Genomic DNA, 18,205 nt, shown 5'->3' with positions numbered 1-18,205 from the left:
AAAAAGCAGCTCTTGAGGAACTCTTCAATCGCATTTCTTCGTTAGAAAACAGGGTTACTACTTTTGCTAATCTGGAATCCGTTGTAGGTGAGTGTAAAGTAGCATGTGATGAGAAAAAACAAAGCGTGCAGACCCTTCTGGTGAAAGTTGACGACCTGCATAACCGCAGCAGGCGTTGCAACCTGATTTCTAATGATGTACCAGAAGACGTATCTGAAAGTCATCCAGTTTATGGAACAGAACGTAAGGGTCCCGCATCTTGGTTAGTGTCACAACAGCACATTGTTGACCTATGTACTGGTAAACGTGGTTTTACTCCGAAGACTGTACAAAGAGCGCACAGAATCGTCAAGTTTAGGCCCGGCGAAATTCACCCACCTATTGCCAACTTTGCGTCCTTCAAAGAAAAACAGGACGTTTGACTTAATGCCAAGAATTTAAAAGGGACTGGTATTGGCCTATCTGAAGATTTTTCGCAGGAAGTGCGCAGTAAACAGCGCCACATTTGGGAAATTGCTAAATCCCATAGAAATGGTGATACCAAAGGTAACGTAAGGAAACACACTCTTTGCTTAGACAAGGTGAAGTATGGTTATGATGACGCCCCATATCGACGTACCGAGAGTTCACCTGCTATCATTTCCTTCCTCGTGGGAAATTGCCGGAGTTTCAAGAATAAAATTGACGAATGTAACACCCTTGTACACATGACACAGCCATCAGTAATTATAGGTACACACTCGTGGTTAGATCTAAATATTTCAAGCAGGGAAGTGTTCCCAGAACACTTTACATGCTATCGAAGAGATAGGCACAACCACGGAAGGGAGAGTGCTCATATTAGGGGATGAAAGCATGGTGTGGGGTGCCGCGTCAGTAGAAGGCAGCATCCCAACGCAAAACATAACTGTTTATTAACGTGGAAGCAGCAGCGGGGCAAGCATGCCGGCCTGCGCTCGAAAGGTTAGAGGAACAATCATAATCTCGAGCTTAGCGGCTTCGGTTTTATAAACCCCAGTGGTGACGTAAGCCTCCGGCGAAACTGCGGTGTCGCTGTCCATTATCGGAAACGTGTTGCAGCGAGTGGCCGTGTCACGCTGGTCTAAACAGTAACGAGACGGAGGCTGCGCAGGTTTCTGCGCAGTGGTCGCCACATCACGCCCCCACGGAGTACAGAGCCCTCAGGGTCTGTAGAAATCTGGGAGGCGTACCAGACGTCCAGAGCGTGTCGTGAAAGGAGCGGCCTGCGACGTCGGCGGCTGTGGAAGGGTGCCTGTGGGAGGAGTGGCGCTGCCCGGTTCGTTCGCAGCGATGTACGCGGGCTTGAGTCGGTCAATCGAGACGCGGACGTCATTCCCGTGCAGGCGCAGTGTGAAGTTCTTGTCGCCGTGACGAACGACTAGGTGGGGTCCGCTATAGGGCGGCTGGAAAGGCCGGCGGACGGTCTCGTCGCGGAGGAAAGCGTGCGTGCACGATGCTAGCTCCATGAACACAAAAGGTGTAGGCTTGCTGTGTTGGGCTGCAAGTGACGGGCGTAAGGTGGCGATGGTGCGTCGGAGCCGGGCGACGAAGTCGGTGGGGTCTGACGGCATAGTGCTGGATGGCAGAGCTGCGAGAAATTCATCTGGGAGACGGAGTGGTTCCCCGTAGACGAGCTCTACTGGTGTAGCGTGGATGTCCGGCTTGAAGGTGGCGCGAAGACCGATGATGATGGCAGGGATGGCCTCGAGCCAGAACGAGTCCGGGTGGCACATAATGGCTGCCTTGAACTGTCGGTGGAAACGCTCGATCATGCTGTTGGCGCAGGGGTGGTAACTGGTGGTCCTCAAGCGTTCAAAACCGATAGTCAGCCCGAGGAGCCTGAATAGGTGCGATTCGAACCCTCGTCCTTGGTCGGTGGTTACACGGCGGGGGGGGGGGCCGAAACGAGCAATCCAACCGGTGAAGCTGATGGTGGCTACACGTGAAAGCGCGTCGGTGACCACGTTGTCTTTCCCGCTGACATGTTGGATGTCGGTGGTGAACTGTGCGATGAACGATAGTTGGTTCTGCTGAACAGGTGGGAGTTTGTCGCGACGTTGAGAGAAGGCGTAGGTGAGAGGCTTGTGGTCGATATAGATGGTGCAGTTCTGTGCTTCGAGAATATGGCGAAAGTGTTGCACTGCTTCGTATATCGCCAGAAGTTCTCTGTAGTAGGCTGGCAAATTGGTCGGGGCGGTGGTCGTGGTTTCGTCAGTGGGACTGGCGACTGAAGGGGTCGTTTTCGGGGTTGCGAGTTTCTTCGAGAAGAAAGCCAAGGGATGCCAGGTGTTGTCCACGCGTTGCATGAGGGCGGCGCCGATGGCGAAACTAGATGCGTCCGTGAAGAGTCCCAAGGGAGCGTCTGGCACAGGGTGGGTGAGGAGCGTGGTGGTGCAGAGGGCGGCTTTGCAATCTTCGAAGGTTTTTGCTAACGTTGGTGTCCACATGACGGGTTGGTTTCCTCGTAGCCCAGCCAAAGCATCGTGGAGGTGAGCCTGGTGTTCGGCTGCGTGTGGCAAAAAACGCCTGTAGAAGTTCAGCATGCCGAGGAAACGGCGAAGGTCTTTAGCGGTGGTGTGTCGAGGTTAATTTTACAGGTCTGAGATGCGTTGGGGCAAGGGCCGAATGCCCTCAGACGAAACTTCGTGGCCAAGGAAATGGACGACGGAAGTGCCTAGCGTGCTTTTTTGGATATTGACGAGTAGACCGTGGTCATCAAGGCGTTCGAACAGCAGGCGAAGGTGCCTGTGGTGCTCTTCGGTGTCGCGAGAAAACACCAGTATGTCGTCAAGGTAAACGAAACAGAAGTCGAGGCCGCGAATGACATCGTTGATGAAGCGCTGAAAGGTTTGTCCAGCGTTACGCAGGCCGAAGCGCATGAAGGGAAACTCGAACAACCCAAAGGGTGTGATGATAGCGGTTTTCGGGACATTATCCGGATTCACGGGTATCTGTGTGTAGGCCTTCACCATGTCTAGCACGGAGAACACGTGGCAGCCATGAATGCGATGGGCGAAGTCCTGTATGTGGCGGACGGGGTACCTGTCCGGGATGGCGCGAGCGTTTAGGGCGCGGTAGTCCCCACAGGGCCGCCAGCCTTCGGTATTCTTCGGGACAAGGTGGAGTGGTGAAGCCCATGGGCTGTCAGAGCGGTGGGCGGTTCCTGCGCGGAGCATGGCCTCGAACTCTGCTTTGCCTATGCGCATGCGGTCCGGGGCAAGGCGACGGGCACGGCAGAAAACTGGGGGACCTGACGTGGTCCTGATGTAGTGCACGGTGCTGTGCTGCACTTTGCGTGGCAGTCAGCTGGGGCGCGTCAAACCGGGAAATTCGGCGAGGATGGCATGGTATGGCGAGGGATTGTCAATGCTGAGCACCTTGATGCTTGGCTGTTGGGCGGTCGTTCGCTGGCCTGGTGTGGAGTGTCCCGTTGTCGCGTCGATTAGCTGGACGTTGCGGCAGTCCGGAAGGAGGTTGCAGTGAGCCAGAAAGTCTGAGCCGATGATTGGCTCGGCGACGTCGGCGATGACAAAGTTCCAGTGAAAGTCGCGGCATAGGTTCTTGAGCTGGATGTGCAGGCGCAGCGAGCCGTACGTCTCGATTGTGGACTGGTTCGCCGCGCTGAGCTCGAAAGATGTCGGCGGACGAGGGCCTTGAAGGTGCTGTCGCGGGTAGCAGCAAACGTCGGAACCGCTGTCGACCAGGTAACGCTGCTTCGTGATTTGGTCGGTGACGAAGATGCGACGGCCTCCGGGTTGGCAGCTTGCGGCCGTCTCCACGAGCTGCCGCTGTCGTTTTCCGCATATCCCACGGAACAGGGTGAACGACACTGCCGGGCTTTGTCACCGAAGCGTCGGTGGTAGTAGCACGGACCGTTGATGTCCGGTTGTGGTGACGAGGTGGTGTTACGGTCGCGGCTTTGCGAATGGCGGTGCTGTGGCGTCGGCAGACGCTCATCCAGGTGTTGTTGGATGGAGGTGAGCCGTCGAGCGATGTCGTCGATACGGCGTGTAAACTCCGTGGTGTTCAGCGGTGCGGCGACAGCCTGGATGGTGGGCGACAACTGCGGCGAGGAGGTCTCGACGACGCGATCAGCAATCTCCGCAAGTTCGTCGAGAGGTAGCTTGACCTGAGCCTGCAGAATCGCCTGGGCGTGCGGCGGGAGCCGTTGAAGCCAAAGCGATCGCAGAAAAGAATCCTGGACTTGCATGTTGCCCGCGAGCGCACGCAAATGGCGCAGGAGCTGCGAAGGTTTGCGCTCAGCGAGCTCTGCTTACTGCAGTTGTCGTGTCTTCTGTTCTTCCGAGAGTGACATGCGGCGGATAAGTGCAGACTTCAGATGTTCGTACAGATTGTCCGTTGGTGGGTTGGCAAGGATATCCCGGACCTCGTTGGCGTAACGTGCGTCCAAGTGAGCGACGACGTAATCGTAGCTGGTCCGGTCTTGTGTGATGCGCGCCAAGGAGAACTGGGCCTCGACCTGGGCGAACCAGACCTCGGGCGAGTCCGCCCAAAACGGCGGAAGCTTGACAGCAACACGCCAGGAAGCAGCGTGCGGGAAGGCTTGTGTAGCAGCTCTGACGTCCTCAGCGGAGCCGGTGGGCACGTCCTCGTTTGCGGAGGCGTTGCGACATTGTTGCTGTTGCTTGGTTTGTTGCAGTTCCTGTTGAAGTTGTTGTACTTGCTGGCGGAGAGCGGTGAGGGCTTCTGCGTCGGCCATGGCGGTGCGGTTAGTTCGTTTTCCGGGTCACCAGATGTGGGGTGCCGCGTCAGTAGAAGGCAGCATCCCAGCGCAAAACATAACTGTTTATTAACATGGAAGCAGCAGCGGGGCAAGCATGCCGGCCTGCGCTCGAAAGGTTAGAAGAACAATCATAATTTCGAGCTTACCGGCCTGGGTTTTATCGATCCCAGTGGTGACGTAAGCCTCCGGCGAAACTGCGGTGTCGCTGTCCCTTATCGGAAACGTGTTGCAGCGAGTGGACGTGTCACGCTGGTCTAAACAGTGACGGGACGGAGGCTGCGCTGGTTTGTGCGCAGTGGTCTCCACAATGGCATCATTCGAAATTGATAGCCACAATTCCTGCGAGGCGGTATGGTGTCAACTCCGCCCTCTAAACGGTAAAACCTTATCTGTGTGTTCCTTTTACCGTTCCCCTTCAGCCTCTGCCGAGTATTGCAACAACTAGCCCACAAGATTGAAACCATTTAAACAGACCACAGGGCGTTAGTTCCTATATGAGGATGTTTGTAGTCGTTTGTATAATTTATAGAGAAATAACCACTGAAAATGATGTCCTACAAATTCAGAACGATTTAAACAAAATTCAAGCATTGTGCGATAAGTGGGAAATGAAGCTAAACCCGGACAAAACTGTGTGTATGAAGTTTACAAGGGAAAAAACGAGCCGTCTTTCCTATGCAATCCATGATACTATCCTTTCCCTTGTTACCGAGGAAAAGTAATTAGAAGCGTACTATACACCGTCTTTGTGTTGCCATCGGCAGGTAGCCTACATTGTAGCTAAGGCTAGCCGAGCTCTAGGATTCGTTTGTCGAAATACTCGTGATTTTCCACAGCCTGTAAAAGCACAGTTGTATAAATCAAACGTGCGCTCTGTGTTGGAATATGCATGTACAGTTTGGGACCCTTGACTGTGATTTACAAACAAAAACAAGAAAGGGTTCAGAACCTCGCCGTGCGATATGCGTTAGTGAACATGCGACAAATAAAGACTGCAGTACAACATTTTCAAAACAAACATTGCATTGGGGAATATCATTGGGGAATATCAAAGGATGGAGGGGGAGGATGAGTAGTGGAGCATTTGTGGTGTATCCCTGCCGGTGATAACGACAATGTTGATTGGTTGATGGAAGGGTTAGCATAGCGGTGGTTGACCGAGTGTGTATACGTACTTTGATTGCTCTTCTCCTGAAGATAGCTTCTCTTTGAACCGCTGGTCGAGCTAGTGCTTTGGACTGGAGAGTTCTTGACCCCCTGGCTTTGTCATTGTCTCTGCTGTCGTGTGTGCAGCGCGTCTTGTCGACTGGCCTGACGAGGAGGAATTTCGCTTGTGTTCGGAAGTTTCTTCGAAAGGTCTTATGCCTTGGCTGCCATTTCGGCGTACGTGGTTGGTCTTGGACGTGGTAGGAACCTTCGAGGGCAGTCCGCTGTGCCTGTGAAGTGGGGTCCCTCACGGACTATGCATTTCGGGGAACGTGGGTGCCCATCCGGGGCATTTGTCATGCCGCAAGAGGCGCAGCGGGAGGACAGTGATTGCTGCGGACATACGTCCTTGCGATGTCCAGGTCGGCAGCAGTTGGAACACGCTTCAGTTTTTCGTCTTCGAGGCATGCAACGGTAGGGGGTAGCTCGGTAACGCACCCAATAGGGAACGGGAGGTCCGTCAAAGAGGATTTGAAACAAGTTGGACATTCCGAGGAGCCTGACCTCCAGAATTTTGAGTTCAGGGTTGTAAGCAAGTGCTTTGTAGGATATTTGCTCAGCACTGTCCGTTTCCGGTACATTAAAGATTATTCCGAGGGCGGTGTTGGAAGGGGCCTGCACATTGGTTGACAGTTCGTATCTTCGTTCTTTCACGATTAGCTGTTTGAGTGCGACGAACTAGTTTGCTCGCGTTTCGCCCGGTGTGCTCACCACGACGAAGTTAGCCTTGATATTATTACGTAACTTGTCTTGGCTGTTGGCTTCGATGCCGGCTTGGGTCTGTATAGCGTCCGCCAGCGCTGCCACCGTTATTGTAGCCAGGGCCAGGCCACCACTCGGAGGCATTACCATTTTGATGTCTGTCGGTGGTAGCGGTTCTAGCGGTACTATTCGTCTGTGGGGCTTCACTTCACTTCACTTTATTTCCTTAAAGACCCCGCAGGTGGGTGTTACATAAGGGGTGGGTTGTTCAACATAGATACAAAAGCCCCAGGTTAAGATTGCCGATGCATAGACACACTTTGAATAAAAGGTGATGGACAGGTGATTGAAACAACATTGTCGGGAAGGTCATTCTATTCTTTGGCGGCGGGGCAGAGAAATGATGCAGAAAATGTTGAGGTGCCAGATCGAGGTCGGAAGACCTGAAGTGGAGGCCAGTGCGGGGGGAAATGCGTGCTGCGTGAGCGATGTAAGGTGGTTGGTGGAGTGAGCTGTGGTACAATTTGTGGTACAGTGACAAAGTAGCAATTCTGCGCGGAAGGGAAACACTTGACAGACCGGATTCATTTTTAAGGGATGAAACACTGACGTCGTAAGAATAAGAAGAATGAGTGAAGAGAGCGGCTGGATTTTGCACTGCTTCGATGGGGTTGATCAAATAAACTTGGTTAGGCTCCATATGGGTGATGCGTATTCTAGTTTGGACCGGATTAGCGGCTCGTAGGCCACAAGACGCACGTGATACGGTGAGTGACGTAGGTGACGTTTTAGAAATCCTCATGATGGGTTGGCTGATGAAATACTGTTAGTGATATGCGTTCGCCAGGAAAGTTCAGAGGTTTATGTTACACCAAAATTCTTATAGGATACGGCTGTTTTGACTGGAACATTACCAATTTCATAGGAAAATCGAAGTGGAGTTTTGCGGCGGTGGAAGGAAACTAATTTGCATTTGTTAGGACTAAGCGTCATAAGCCAACCGTCACACCAGTTTAATACTTCATTAAGGTCATTCAGTAGTGCTGCTTGATCAAATGTGTTGGTTATTTTGCGGTAGATGAACCAAAAAATCTGCAAACATGCGAAGGTTGCATGATAAATTCTTAGCAAGCCGTTAATGTAGATCAGGAACGAAAGCGAGTCAAGGACAGATCCATGTTGCACTCCAGACTTAACATGAAGAGAGTTAGATTTGACGTTGTTAACGAAAACAAACTCAGAGCGGTTAATCAAAAATTGTGTAATTCAATTAAGAAGCTCAGCTTGTAGTTTTTTATTGAAAAAGTTTCTTTAGTAGGCGCTGGTGGGGAACTTTATCGAAACCTTCAGTGAAATCAAGAAAAATAGCATCAGTTTGGAGGTTACCATCGTGGTTAGCATGCAGGTCGTGAAGGAAAAGGGCTATTTGGGTTTTGTATGAGCGGCTTTCCGAAATCAGTGTTGAGAGAAATGAAAAAAATTGTTAGAATCAAGAAAATGCATGATATGAGTGTATATGACATGTTCCATGAGTATGTAAGACACACTGGTTATTGATATGGGGCGATAATTTAACGGGCAGTCTCTTTGGCCTGTATCGTGAAACAGAATGACCTTCCAACACTTCCAGTCGAAAGGCAGAGTACCTGAGGAAAGTGGCTGGGAGAACAGCAAAAGTAAAAGCTTGGCTGATATGTGCTTAGTGTGTTTTAACAGCTTCGATGCAATTTCATAGGTACCCGCCGAGGATGACAGTTTCATTTTTTCTATAAAGACAGGATACGATTGAAACCCATGTTAAAGGGTGGCATTTCAGACAGATTAACAGAGACTAATTATGTTTCAACGGGGTTCGGCGCACGTTAAAGATCCCCAGGTGGTCAAAATTAATCCGGAGCCCTCCACTACGGCGGGCCTCATAGTCTGCGTTGCGTCGGCGCGTTAAACCCTACAATCAATCAAATCAATCAATGTTTCAACGGGGTTAGATTCATTCGTAAACACAAACGAAAAGGCGGCATTGAATATAATGGCACATTCTGAACAACTTGGTTCTTGACCACAATCATTAGTATGGGCGATGGAGGGCGTGGTATGTGGGTTTAGTAATGGCCAGATACGCTTCGGTGAATGAGTAAGAATTTTCGGTAGTTCCGTATGGAAAAATGAGTGCTTGGCGTTGCGCACTGCACTTGAATATGCTTTCTCGGAAACCTGGTATTTTTTTCCATTCAGAGTCAGTGTTTTTATTCTTCGCAGCCAGAAAGGCGAGTTTGTTGTTATTTTCAAGCCCTTTTAATGTTTTAGTAAACCAAAGTTTTTGGCGGGTGGGACGGAAAGTTATTTAGGAATGAATTGAGCAGCTAGCTGGTTTAATTTGTTTTTGAAGATTAATCAGTTATCGTGAATAGGTCGCCGTCAAAAACCATCTAGAAACGTGGGGAGAAAGGCTTCATGTTCCCGAGTGATGGCCCAGTAGTTGCCCTTGTCATATAGCCTAATAGTTTGGTACATGGCTTGGCGTATTTGAGGAACGAAGGTAAAATTAGCGTGAATGACGTTATGGTCACTTATTTCATCAAGATATATTATAGAAGACAGGCTCTCAGGATCAGTTGTTAAGATTAGGTCAAGCATGTTAGCGGTATCTTGAGTAACACGTGTAGGCTGTGTTATCAGCTGAGTGAGATTAAAGTTGAGGCAAACATAAAGAAAATCGTTGGCTTCCTTTGCATTGGGTGCTGATGGAGTTAGGTTAAGCCAACCAATGTCAGGAAAATTGATGTCTCCCAGTTGGAGGACGCGAGCAGTTGGGTATTTGTCCATAGGTTCGGCTAAAATACTATTAAGCTGGCGCGCAAAATCCGGACTACTTTTCGGAAGCCTATAACAAATACCTTATAGTACGGATTGTTGCACGGAACGAAAGAGGAATCACAATATTTCGAGGTCGGAGGCAATGTTTATAAGGGGGCATGAAAGTTGTTCGTCTGTAGCAATCAGGACGCTGCCGCCACGGGTGCAGGGACGGTCTTTTCGAAAAAGATTAAAGTGAGGCAAGTCGGTCGAAATTTCGCTGTCGGTGATGTCAGAGGTCAACCACGTTTCAGTTAGTATGAGTAGGCTGCTACTAGATGAAGATACAAGGTCGGACACGTGGTCACGTTTGGAAAGATAGCTACGTATATTGGTGAAAATGACCGAAAAAGAAAGACTAGCTTTGTGACCAAAGACGGGACCATTAGAATATCTGGGGTGTGAAGGCAATTGTACGAGCTATCTTCTACATTTTTAGTTGCGTCGTTAAATACGTATCGTTTGAAGCCCATAAAAAGGATGTTATACCGTAAAAGGAAGGGGCCTGATTTTTCTTTAGCAAAAGCCAGAAGATGCTTCCGTGCGTTCCGGACCCGATGCGACAAATCCCCCCCGATGCAAAAATTGGTGTACTTAAGCTGGGGACCATTAGCAAGGACAGCTTCTTTGGTTTTGAAGGATGTAAACTGCACAATAATATGCCGATACCGGTCTTGCGATTGGCGGCCAAGACGCTGGGCACGCTGGATATCCTTGGATTTGACAGTTATTTTAAGGTGGTCCCTGCAAAACCCAGTAATACGCTCCTCAGACTGCGCATACGTTTCGGATGGCTTGTCGTCCGCTATGCCGCAAAACAACAAGTTGTTCCGTCTGGAACGATTCTCCGCATGGTCCAGTCGAGCCTCCAGTATAGAGACCTGGGTAACTGTCTGAGAGGTGGCGGTGGCCATGGCGTCAAGATTGATTCGGAGTGTGTCGACACTACTGTAGTGGGATTCTAGACTTTCGATTCCCTTGCCTAGTTCGGAAATGGCTTTATCAGTGGTAGATAGATGGCGTTTTAGGATTTGTATATCGCCAATGAGCTGGGATTAACCGGAAGACAGGCTTTTAAGTTCAGTCATTATTTCCTCTAGGGTGGTCGGACCAGGGTTAGTTTCAACATCCCCACCCAACAGTAACAGCAGAGAGAACACAATGTTCATACAATCCGAAATAAAGCAAACACAGCACTGGGGGCTCGGTAGCTGAACATGGCATCGGTTGCTTGTTTTTTTTAGCAAAGATGCAGTGTTGATTACCGACCTGCATTTGCGAACAGAAGTGGATTATACTGCGTCGTGCCAGAGCCACCAAGCCCACAGAGCGCGACCGGCTGGTGGGGCGGATTTATACGCTGTGCGCTTGCTGATGTCGATGAGGGTGTAGCTGTTAGAACACTAGCGAGTGTCCAGTTTCCGTGCTGCAGCGTCGATAGGGCAGTGGTGGCCAATGCTGGAAGTAGGCGCCAGTCATCTGCGGTAACGGGCCTTGACGGGAAAGGGTTGCTCGCATCGATGCATGATACCGGGCCCAGAAGAACGGGTACCAGCACGCAGGAGATAGCGCGTACGAATTTCTGAATCACGAACAGAAGTGGATTAGACTGCATCGTGGCACAGCCATCGAGCTCACCTATTTGCTTCTTCTGAGTTGAAGCTTTCCTTAGACGCATGTCTTGCGGGGTCATCGTACTTGCCTGTATGGAGGCATTGGTGTCGGCGCAGAAAGCTTGCTGCTGCCGACGTATGTGTTTCCATCCCGTCAGTAACAACTGGTCTGGAGAGATGTGTTCTTCAACTTCGCTTTCCATTGCGATCAGATTGCTGCACGTGCCACGTGGTTGCAGCAGAGAGGTGCAGCTGCTGCGGCGCCCGGCCAGCGCCGCGCTTGACAGAGGCCTAGGTAAGGCTTAGCTCTGGCGGCGGCGTGGTCAGCACTTCGAACGTCCTTTGAGTAGAACAGTTAACAGATGAGGCACAAACCAACGATCCACGATGCTTGGGTAGATCCTAGGCACCACTGTCGGCAAATGCAGTGGCGGAATTCCCTCGCATTTGAACAAAAGAGGAAATTTTCCCGGAGCCGACGTGGAGTGCGTTCGCACAGCGTGGCCCCCTAGCAGCAATTCCGCAAAGGAGGAGATTGTCGTGAAATTGGGAGTGGAGCGTGGTTTATCTTGACGGCGCGAGCCAGCGCTTTCCGAAAGCATGCGGTGGGGGAGGGCAGCGATCAGTTTGCTGTGCCCACACGAGGCGCTCGACGGAGCGATGCTGGGACAAAAATGTGATAGGGGCGTGCGCGTGACTACGATGTGCGTTCGCTTAAGGCGCAGTTCGCGGTCCCTTCCAGAGACGCACCTCGCACCGTCGCCGCAGAGTCTCACTATAGCTACTCTCGACCGAACCCATGACAGAATTCTGCCTCAGCGCACTGCTGCTGCTCCCGAAGATCGCCTCAGAGAGTATCCTAATCACCAGTTTCGTTTTTCTAAGTAGTTGAACAAGAATTTTTTAAGGGGTTCTGGAAATTCACTGAACAGGTATAGCACATATGAAAAACCTACATCGCTCAAGTGTTCACCGTTTATCGCTAATCCTGCCTTTTTACAATCACGCTCTCTGATTACCAGCTGAAAACATACTGTGAACGATTTCGGCAAGATGGCATATCTCGGTCGTATCTGCTTTCTTACAGGAAACTTGACAATTCCTTGTGCGGGATTTTTCTTCCCTTGAATCCCTTATAATTTCACCGAAGTTTTTTATGTAAGACTCCGCTATTTCCCGCATCTAAATGTTCCCAGCACATGTGCTGCATTCGCCCCATCAAACGCTTGATGAACGTCTACTTATGTCACATGGAATACTTTATTATATTCTGCAAATTTTCAAGAACCCATAGACATCAAGAAGATGACTCAAGATTCAAGAAGATGACATTGACTTGATGTACTGTTGAGTATCATTTCCTCAACCCAGGCTGTTTCCTCGGATGTTGGATACGCAGCCAGTCGCTTAGCGGTTATATATTACTTCGGTAAACAGCCTGTATAAAAAAGATAACTGGTAGATGGGAGTGTGAAGTTATTAAGACATCTATATCTACCTCCTCGTGAATCTGCAGTATACTGGGTTATTTTACGAAATCGGCACCTTTAAAGTTGTTAGAACGTCTAAGATCGCTTAGCCATATTATCTAGTACATACCTGCTTCCTCCTTTAATAAATACTCGGTATACCTTTGTCAGCTGCCCCTTCTTTCTCGATTCATTCCCTCGAAAGCCTTTACAAATTTATCTTTCGTTAATAGTAAGAACTCAAAATCTGCGCTTGTAGACTCAGTATATCAGATAGCCATACTTTGCTGGCATGCAGCCTCATGTGGAGTCCATTGGCTACATTTATTGTCTCTTACATGTTGCACGTACTTTTACTTTGTTCGTCTCTGGGTGTGTACATTTTTAAGTACAACTAGCTAGCCTCTGGTCACTACTTTTAAGCTCTCTTCACTCTTCAGCGTTTCTTCAGTAATTGTTGGATTCTAGGAATTAATGACCTGAATTTTTCTCCGGTTAAGGAGCTTGGGTAACTCAACCAATTCCTTTTTATGCACTGTACTCCACCACTTTATGTTAGTTGGTTCTGAAATAGGTTCTTTCGTTTAATAACTGAGAGTGCCAGTCTCCCTTGTTAATTTGCCTAACCTACAGCTAGTGCAGTTTGTGTCATCAAAATTCTAAAGGTGCCATGCTGAACGTCAACGTGGACCTACTTGTCTTTAGTTAATAGGGCGAGTCACTCTCAAGTTTCATGTTCAAGTGTGCATTCTTTCTTTATTTGACTCCAGGGGAACTTTCTAGTTTTGGTAATTATTTCTCTTACCCTTTTGAGATCTGGCCTTATTTCGCATCTAATCATTCCATGATCACGGCACCAATACGTGCCTAGCTACCGCCCATCGCCCCAATACCTAAGGTGTCATCTAAAACACATTTCTTTAACCGTAAATTTCCCGAGGAACGCCCACCCAAAGTACACGGATATTCATTGAAAATTACGAAGATGGGCGAACTATCGGTTCCGGTGCAAAACACTACAAAAACGTAGCGGTGCCTGCAATGACACCTGTAGAGATATTTAAAAAAACGAGATTGGACAACTTTCTGGTCAACTGTGGAAAGGACAAATAAGCGACCGACACGAGACATAAATAGATAATTCGCCTTTCTTTTGTTCTCCTATCGTCGCCAAAAGCATTTATTTCAGGGTGTGGGTGATGTTACGGGTGTTTTATAAATTCATGATTTAGCCCTAAAAGTAGGTGGGAGATGTTTTGGGGTAGGGCGTTTTCTCAGAACTTCACAGTAGTTATACCGCTCGCTTTTTGCATAATGATGTCCGAACCATTCGTTTGCAGAATATTTTGTTCATTAGTGGGAGCTTATTTCCCTCAGTAAATGCAACCAGTGTATCTCATCGACGTTCGCTAATGTCGATTTCAAAGTTCTCTACCAACATCTCCCTTATTTTGCTTGTCACCTACATTCACGTTAGTCTCCTATCACAATTCTAACGCGTGATATCCCCTTATATACTGCTAATTCGATGTGCTGGTGGAAAGAAATCAAGGTACTTTGGCCGCCTTTTCCTCACGTTCTCGATTAAACCAAAGAATCGGATTACGCAGCTCCACCAACCCTTTTCTTTCCTTTTCTTGTAACCTCGACTACTGTTATAATATCCCCTTAATGGCGAAGACAACGTCTAAAATCACAACTAAGCTCTCTCGCTAATGGAGTTCGCTCGTCGAATGCTGCCAGAAGGTTCATGTTCCAGGGGCCGCCGGTCCGGGCCCAGAAATTCTAGCGGCCTTAGCTGTATCGTCGGCCTGACTACCTCACTGATCTGGTGCTCTACAGCTGCTGCGGACTGAGGGCGATTAGTTAAGTTGGTCAGTCATCAGAGAGGGGGGCCAACTATTATACGTGTGTGTTCAGATCCTTCTCTACTGTGGATCTGCTGTATGCGCCCGAAGGAGCCTTCGTAAGATGCTTGCACACACATAGTGCAACCTCTCAGGCACCAGAGAGTGATATTTACTTCAGTTCCAGGAATACGTCAAGACGACAATCACGGAACAAGAGAAAAAAAAAACGTCTTGCTTGAGCCTTTAAAATGGCCGCCTTAGTAATTGGCCTATAACCAAAATGCGGGTGGTGCTTCTTACTTCTTCTACCCATGTGGCGTAGCGTAATACCGAAAAAAAGGGGGGGTGATGATGGTATAGTAGTTACAGGAGGTTAGGAAGGTTGAACAAGCATGAACGACTTGTTACAGGAATTTCTCGGTTGAATGGTAGGGAGTGAATGAACATACCGACCCAATACGAATATCTTAAGAATGAGCGGGCGCGGCTACCCTGAACCGAGAAAATTTTATGTTTAACCGCTTGGAGAGGAAATTGGGGGCGTGGAAGGAGAGAAAATTCGAAGAACAGTAACGACCTTTTATCTTAAATGCATGTTACATCTCTCTCTCTCTCTTTCTATCTTTCTCTCTCTCAGCATGGAATAAAATCTACCCGCGTCCACGCCCTCTTGAATATACTGCGAAAGGAGTACGTATACCTGTCAAGTTCGTGTGAACACATATTAAGCAAAGTATTTATGAAAAAAAAAACTTTAGGGCGTGTGTGTAAAAAAATAGGAAAATTTACTTACGCGTTCCTAAATTGGTTTGTACCGAAGTCACCGCCTTTGAAGTGTTTATTGTTGTGTGTATAAATTTATATTTTCATAGTCGAGCACGCTCCGGGAAGAAGGCACATAACGCAGCAGGCTTAGAACAGCAATGCTCTTTTGAATTTCCACACATCTACGTGGGTCCAAAATAACTCTATGGTGGTGTTTTATAAAAAAAAGGGCTCTTGTGTTTCATTGTACTGATCTTTCAAATTCTGGACAAGGGAAAAAAAGTCATTTTAATCAGAAATAAACTTTCACAATCCTTCTGAGAAGAAACCTCATGAGAAGAAATCTCAACGTGAGTGGTAGATAAATTGAGCATCAAGAAAAATCACGGTGCGAAAAAGTGTCCTTTCGTGCAGTCAAGAAGGAGTGTATATGGTGGTTTCGCAGTGCTTATAAGCTTACAGCTGTCGGGGAAGCAACATCAGGCATGATAGCTAGTGTAACGGACTAGGGTGAAAGACACGCACAGTACAGCGCGCCCCCTTTTCTCGTTATCATTCTCACTTTTAGCCTTGGCTCATTATGCTCGTTACTATCTAATACTTTCCGCCACAAGTGTTTCAGCAAAGCCATTAGTCTACTCCATTTTGCTGCCATTGTCGTCACCACCAGATGAGGCGTTTTTCCAAATGAGCCAAATCCAGAAACCGAATCGGAGTCGCGTAAAGGTGCAGTGAAAACAACAAGTACGCAACTTTCACCTAAAAATGGGGTGGCTAGAAAATAGTTTAATAAACGCCCTGAAAACGTGCAGGCAAATCGTAGTTCGTGTCTAAAATGAGCGAGATCCGGCTGTTTCACGCATCAAAATGAGCATATTGCATTTTCCCTATGCGAGTTTTTTTTTTGGCCTGAGTGTTCAGACTGTTTCGGCGGTATTTTCGGAAATTTTCTTTTTTTTGCTTATTGGACCTGGCCTACTATGAATACAGACGGCAATTAGGAGATCAGCTTAAGGGCTGTCCAAAGATGTCAACGACAATGTGAACGGACGAATTGAACAAAATGAAACAAGTATGTGAAACAATGATTTCATTTCGTCTTCCCCGTTCGTACGAAATACCTGTGGGTATATTTATCATTTTTTTAATTCTATATTTACCATTTCAGTACTTAGCAAAAAAATTACACCATCTGCTCCCGTGGAAACTCTGAGGGGATGCAAAGCCGTTGAAACTCCGGCTGTTCGACGCTGGCGTTTCGAAGCGTTGTCACGTTGCCGAACGCCATCTGGATGAGCTACTTGCCGCTGGCGTTTCAAAGAGGCTTCTGGTTGTCGAAGCGAGAAATCCATTGCTCGACGCTGCCGTTTACGTTCGGCGTCGCGAGATCTTCTCTGTGCACTCTTGTCTTTGGATGTGCTCGCCGTTCGGACAGTGTGCTGGCTGGCGCTCCTTGAAGGTGTGCCAGCCAGTTCGCTGACGGAATCGTTAGCATCCATTTCCAGTCATCGGATGGCGCAGTACCGAAGAAGCAAATGAGCGGAGCGCGGACCGGGTTTATTTGCAGGGCAGAGGGAGTAGAGAGGAGGAGCAGCGCGCATGCGCGTGATTGGACAGCTGGTGGGGAGAGAGGAGACGAGGAGCAGTGTGCGTAGCGCACAGGCGGCATGGAGGGGAGGAGCAGCGCGTACTAGCGCACAGGTGGTGTGGAGAGAAGGAGGTGAGAGAGTGGTGTTATCACACGTGGTGTGAAGAAGAGGAGAGGTGCGGACGCCGGACGCCGACGAACGACGGAAGGTCGACTAAGAGATGCTTTGCATCTAAAAAGCGGCAACGTACAAGCCCTCACAAATACCCCCTCCGCTCTCAGAGCAGGAACCACTTCATCAAGTTGAAGAATAAATATGGCAGCCTTCTTGTGCAGCGTTTTGGTAATTCATGGCAAATGAATGAAGAGCTTGCCTAATTCGTTCGTCCCTTGAGGCGTGCCTAGGGCAAGTATCTAACGAAAAATTTGTAAACAATACCTAATAGTGCCAAGACGAGTGACCTGCTCTCTAAGTATCGTTTACTGCTCTTGAAAGCACGTTGCTTATATTTATTGCTTTTTCTGCGAAACATCAATCGCGCAATGTTTTCAAGTTTATTTTAATAACGTTTAATTCAGAAAGCAGCATCAACTTGAGTGTTTCGATTCAATATCAGTCAAATGCAAACTTATCACGCCAATATTGCTCAAATTCATGGCATAATTTTCAATTACTTGTGGCTATAAACTTTCCCTCGCTCAAATGTAAAATATATCATATAATAGATTTGATAGTTCCTCGTGCGTTGGTTAATCCGAATCTAAAACACGATTCTACAGTTTTAAAAGAACGGCATGCACCCGCATTCATCGCCACGAGGGTGTTCAAATTTTTGAGATAATAAAAATGTAAAATGAGTACAAATTAACGAGGCATAGCACATCCACGATACCCCAGTTTAGAGATAAAACCACGGCCTCAAAGGAATGAGTGAAAGATACAACACACAAATGTTCCTTAAATGCAATTTAGCCTTCCTCAATGTACAAATATATTATAAATGTTGGAACAGTTGCAACCCAGTTGGCAATCACTTCCTGGGAAGGTACTCTTTGCGTTGTCTCTGTGATGCTGAGCAGTGGCTTAGTGTTGTTTTAAGGAGGCCAAGATTTGACAGTTACCATTAAAGGACTTTGAAAGAGCTTCCCAGTATTTGGTGTCGCTTGAATACTTCGCAGTATATACAGTCCCCGACAAATTTTGCGGACCCTCATGGTTTCGAGATAGCATCCGAAAAAACGAAAAGTCCGTAAAAACAAATTCCAAAAAAATCACTCTGTATACCTACCATTCCCGTTTCGGCGAGGCACTACGTTGCCGCACCGATAGGTCAGCTTACACTTTGGCGAAGGTAGCCATACGCGACCAAAGGGTCAGCGTGTCGGCGGAC

At 48.3% G+C, this 18,205-nt stretch overlaps 1 protein-coding gene and 1 pseudogene across 1 annotated transcript; both read right to left on the bottom strand.

Annotated features, from left to right (window-relative positions):
• Positions 1-1,181: 1,181 nt before the first annotated feature.
• Positions 1,182-2,468, bottom strand: LOC144163798 (uncharacterized). The gene has a single exon (XM_077694509.1). The coding sequence runs from the start codon at positions 2,466-2,468 to the stop codon at positions 1,182-1,184; it is 1,287 nt and encodes a 428-aa protein (XP_077550635.1).
• Positions 2,469-5,551: 3,083 nt separating this feature from the next.
• On the bottom strand, positions 5,552-11,345 carry LOC144163797 (uncharacterized; annotated as a pseudogene).
• Positions 11,346-18,205: the final 6,860 nt, after the last annotated feature.

Source organism: Haemaphysalis longicornis, unplaced genomic scaffold, assembly GCF_048455015.1.
Source record: "Haemaphysalis longicornis isolate Haplotype H1 unplaced genomic scaffold, Haemaphysalis longicornis Haplotype H1 scaffold_13, whole genome shotgun sequence".
NCBI classification, from domain to species: domain Eukaryota; kingdom Metazoa; phylum Arthropoda; class Arachnida; order Ixodida; family Ixodidae; genus Haemaphysalis; species Haemaphysalis longicornis.
Note: the sequence above shows the minus strand (reverse complement) of the source record. Positions and strands in the feature narration are given on the sequence as shown.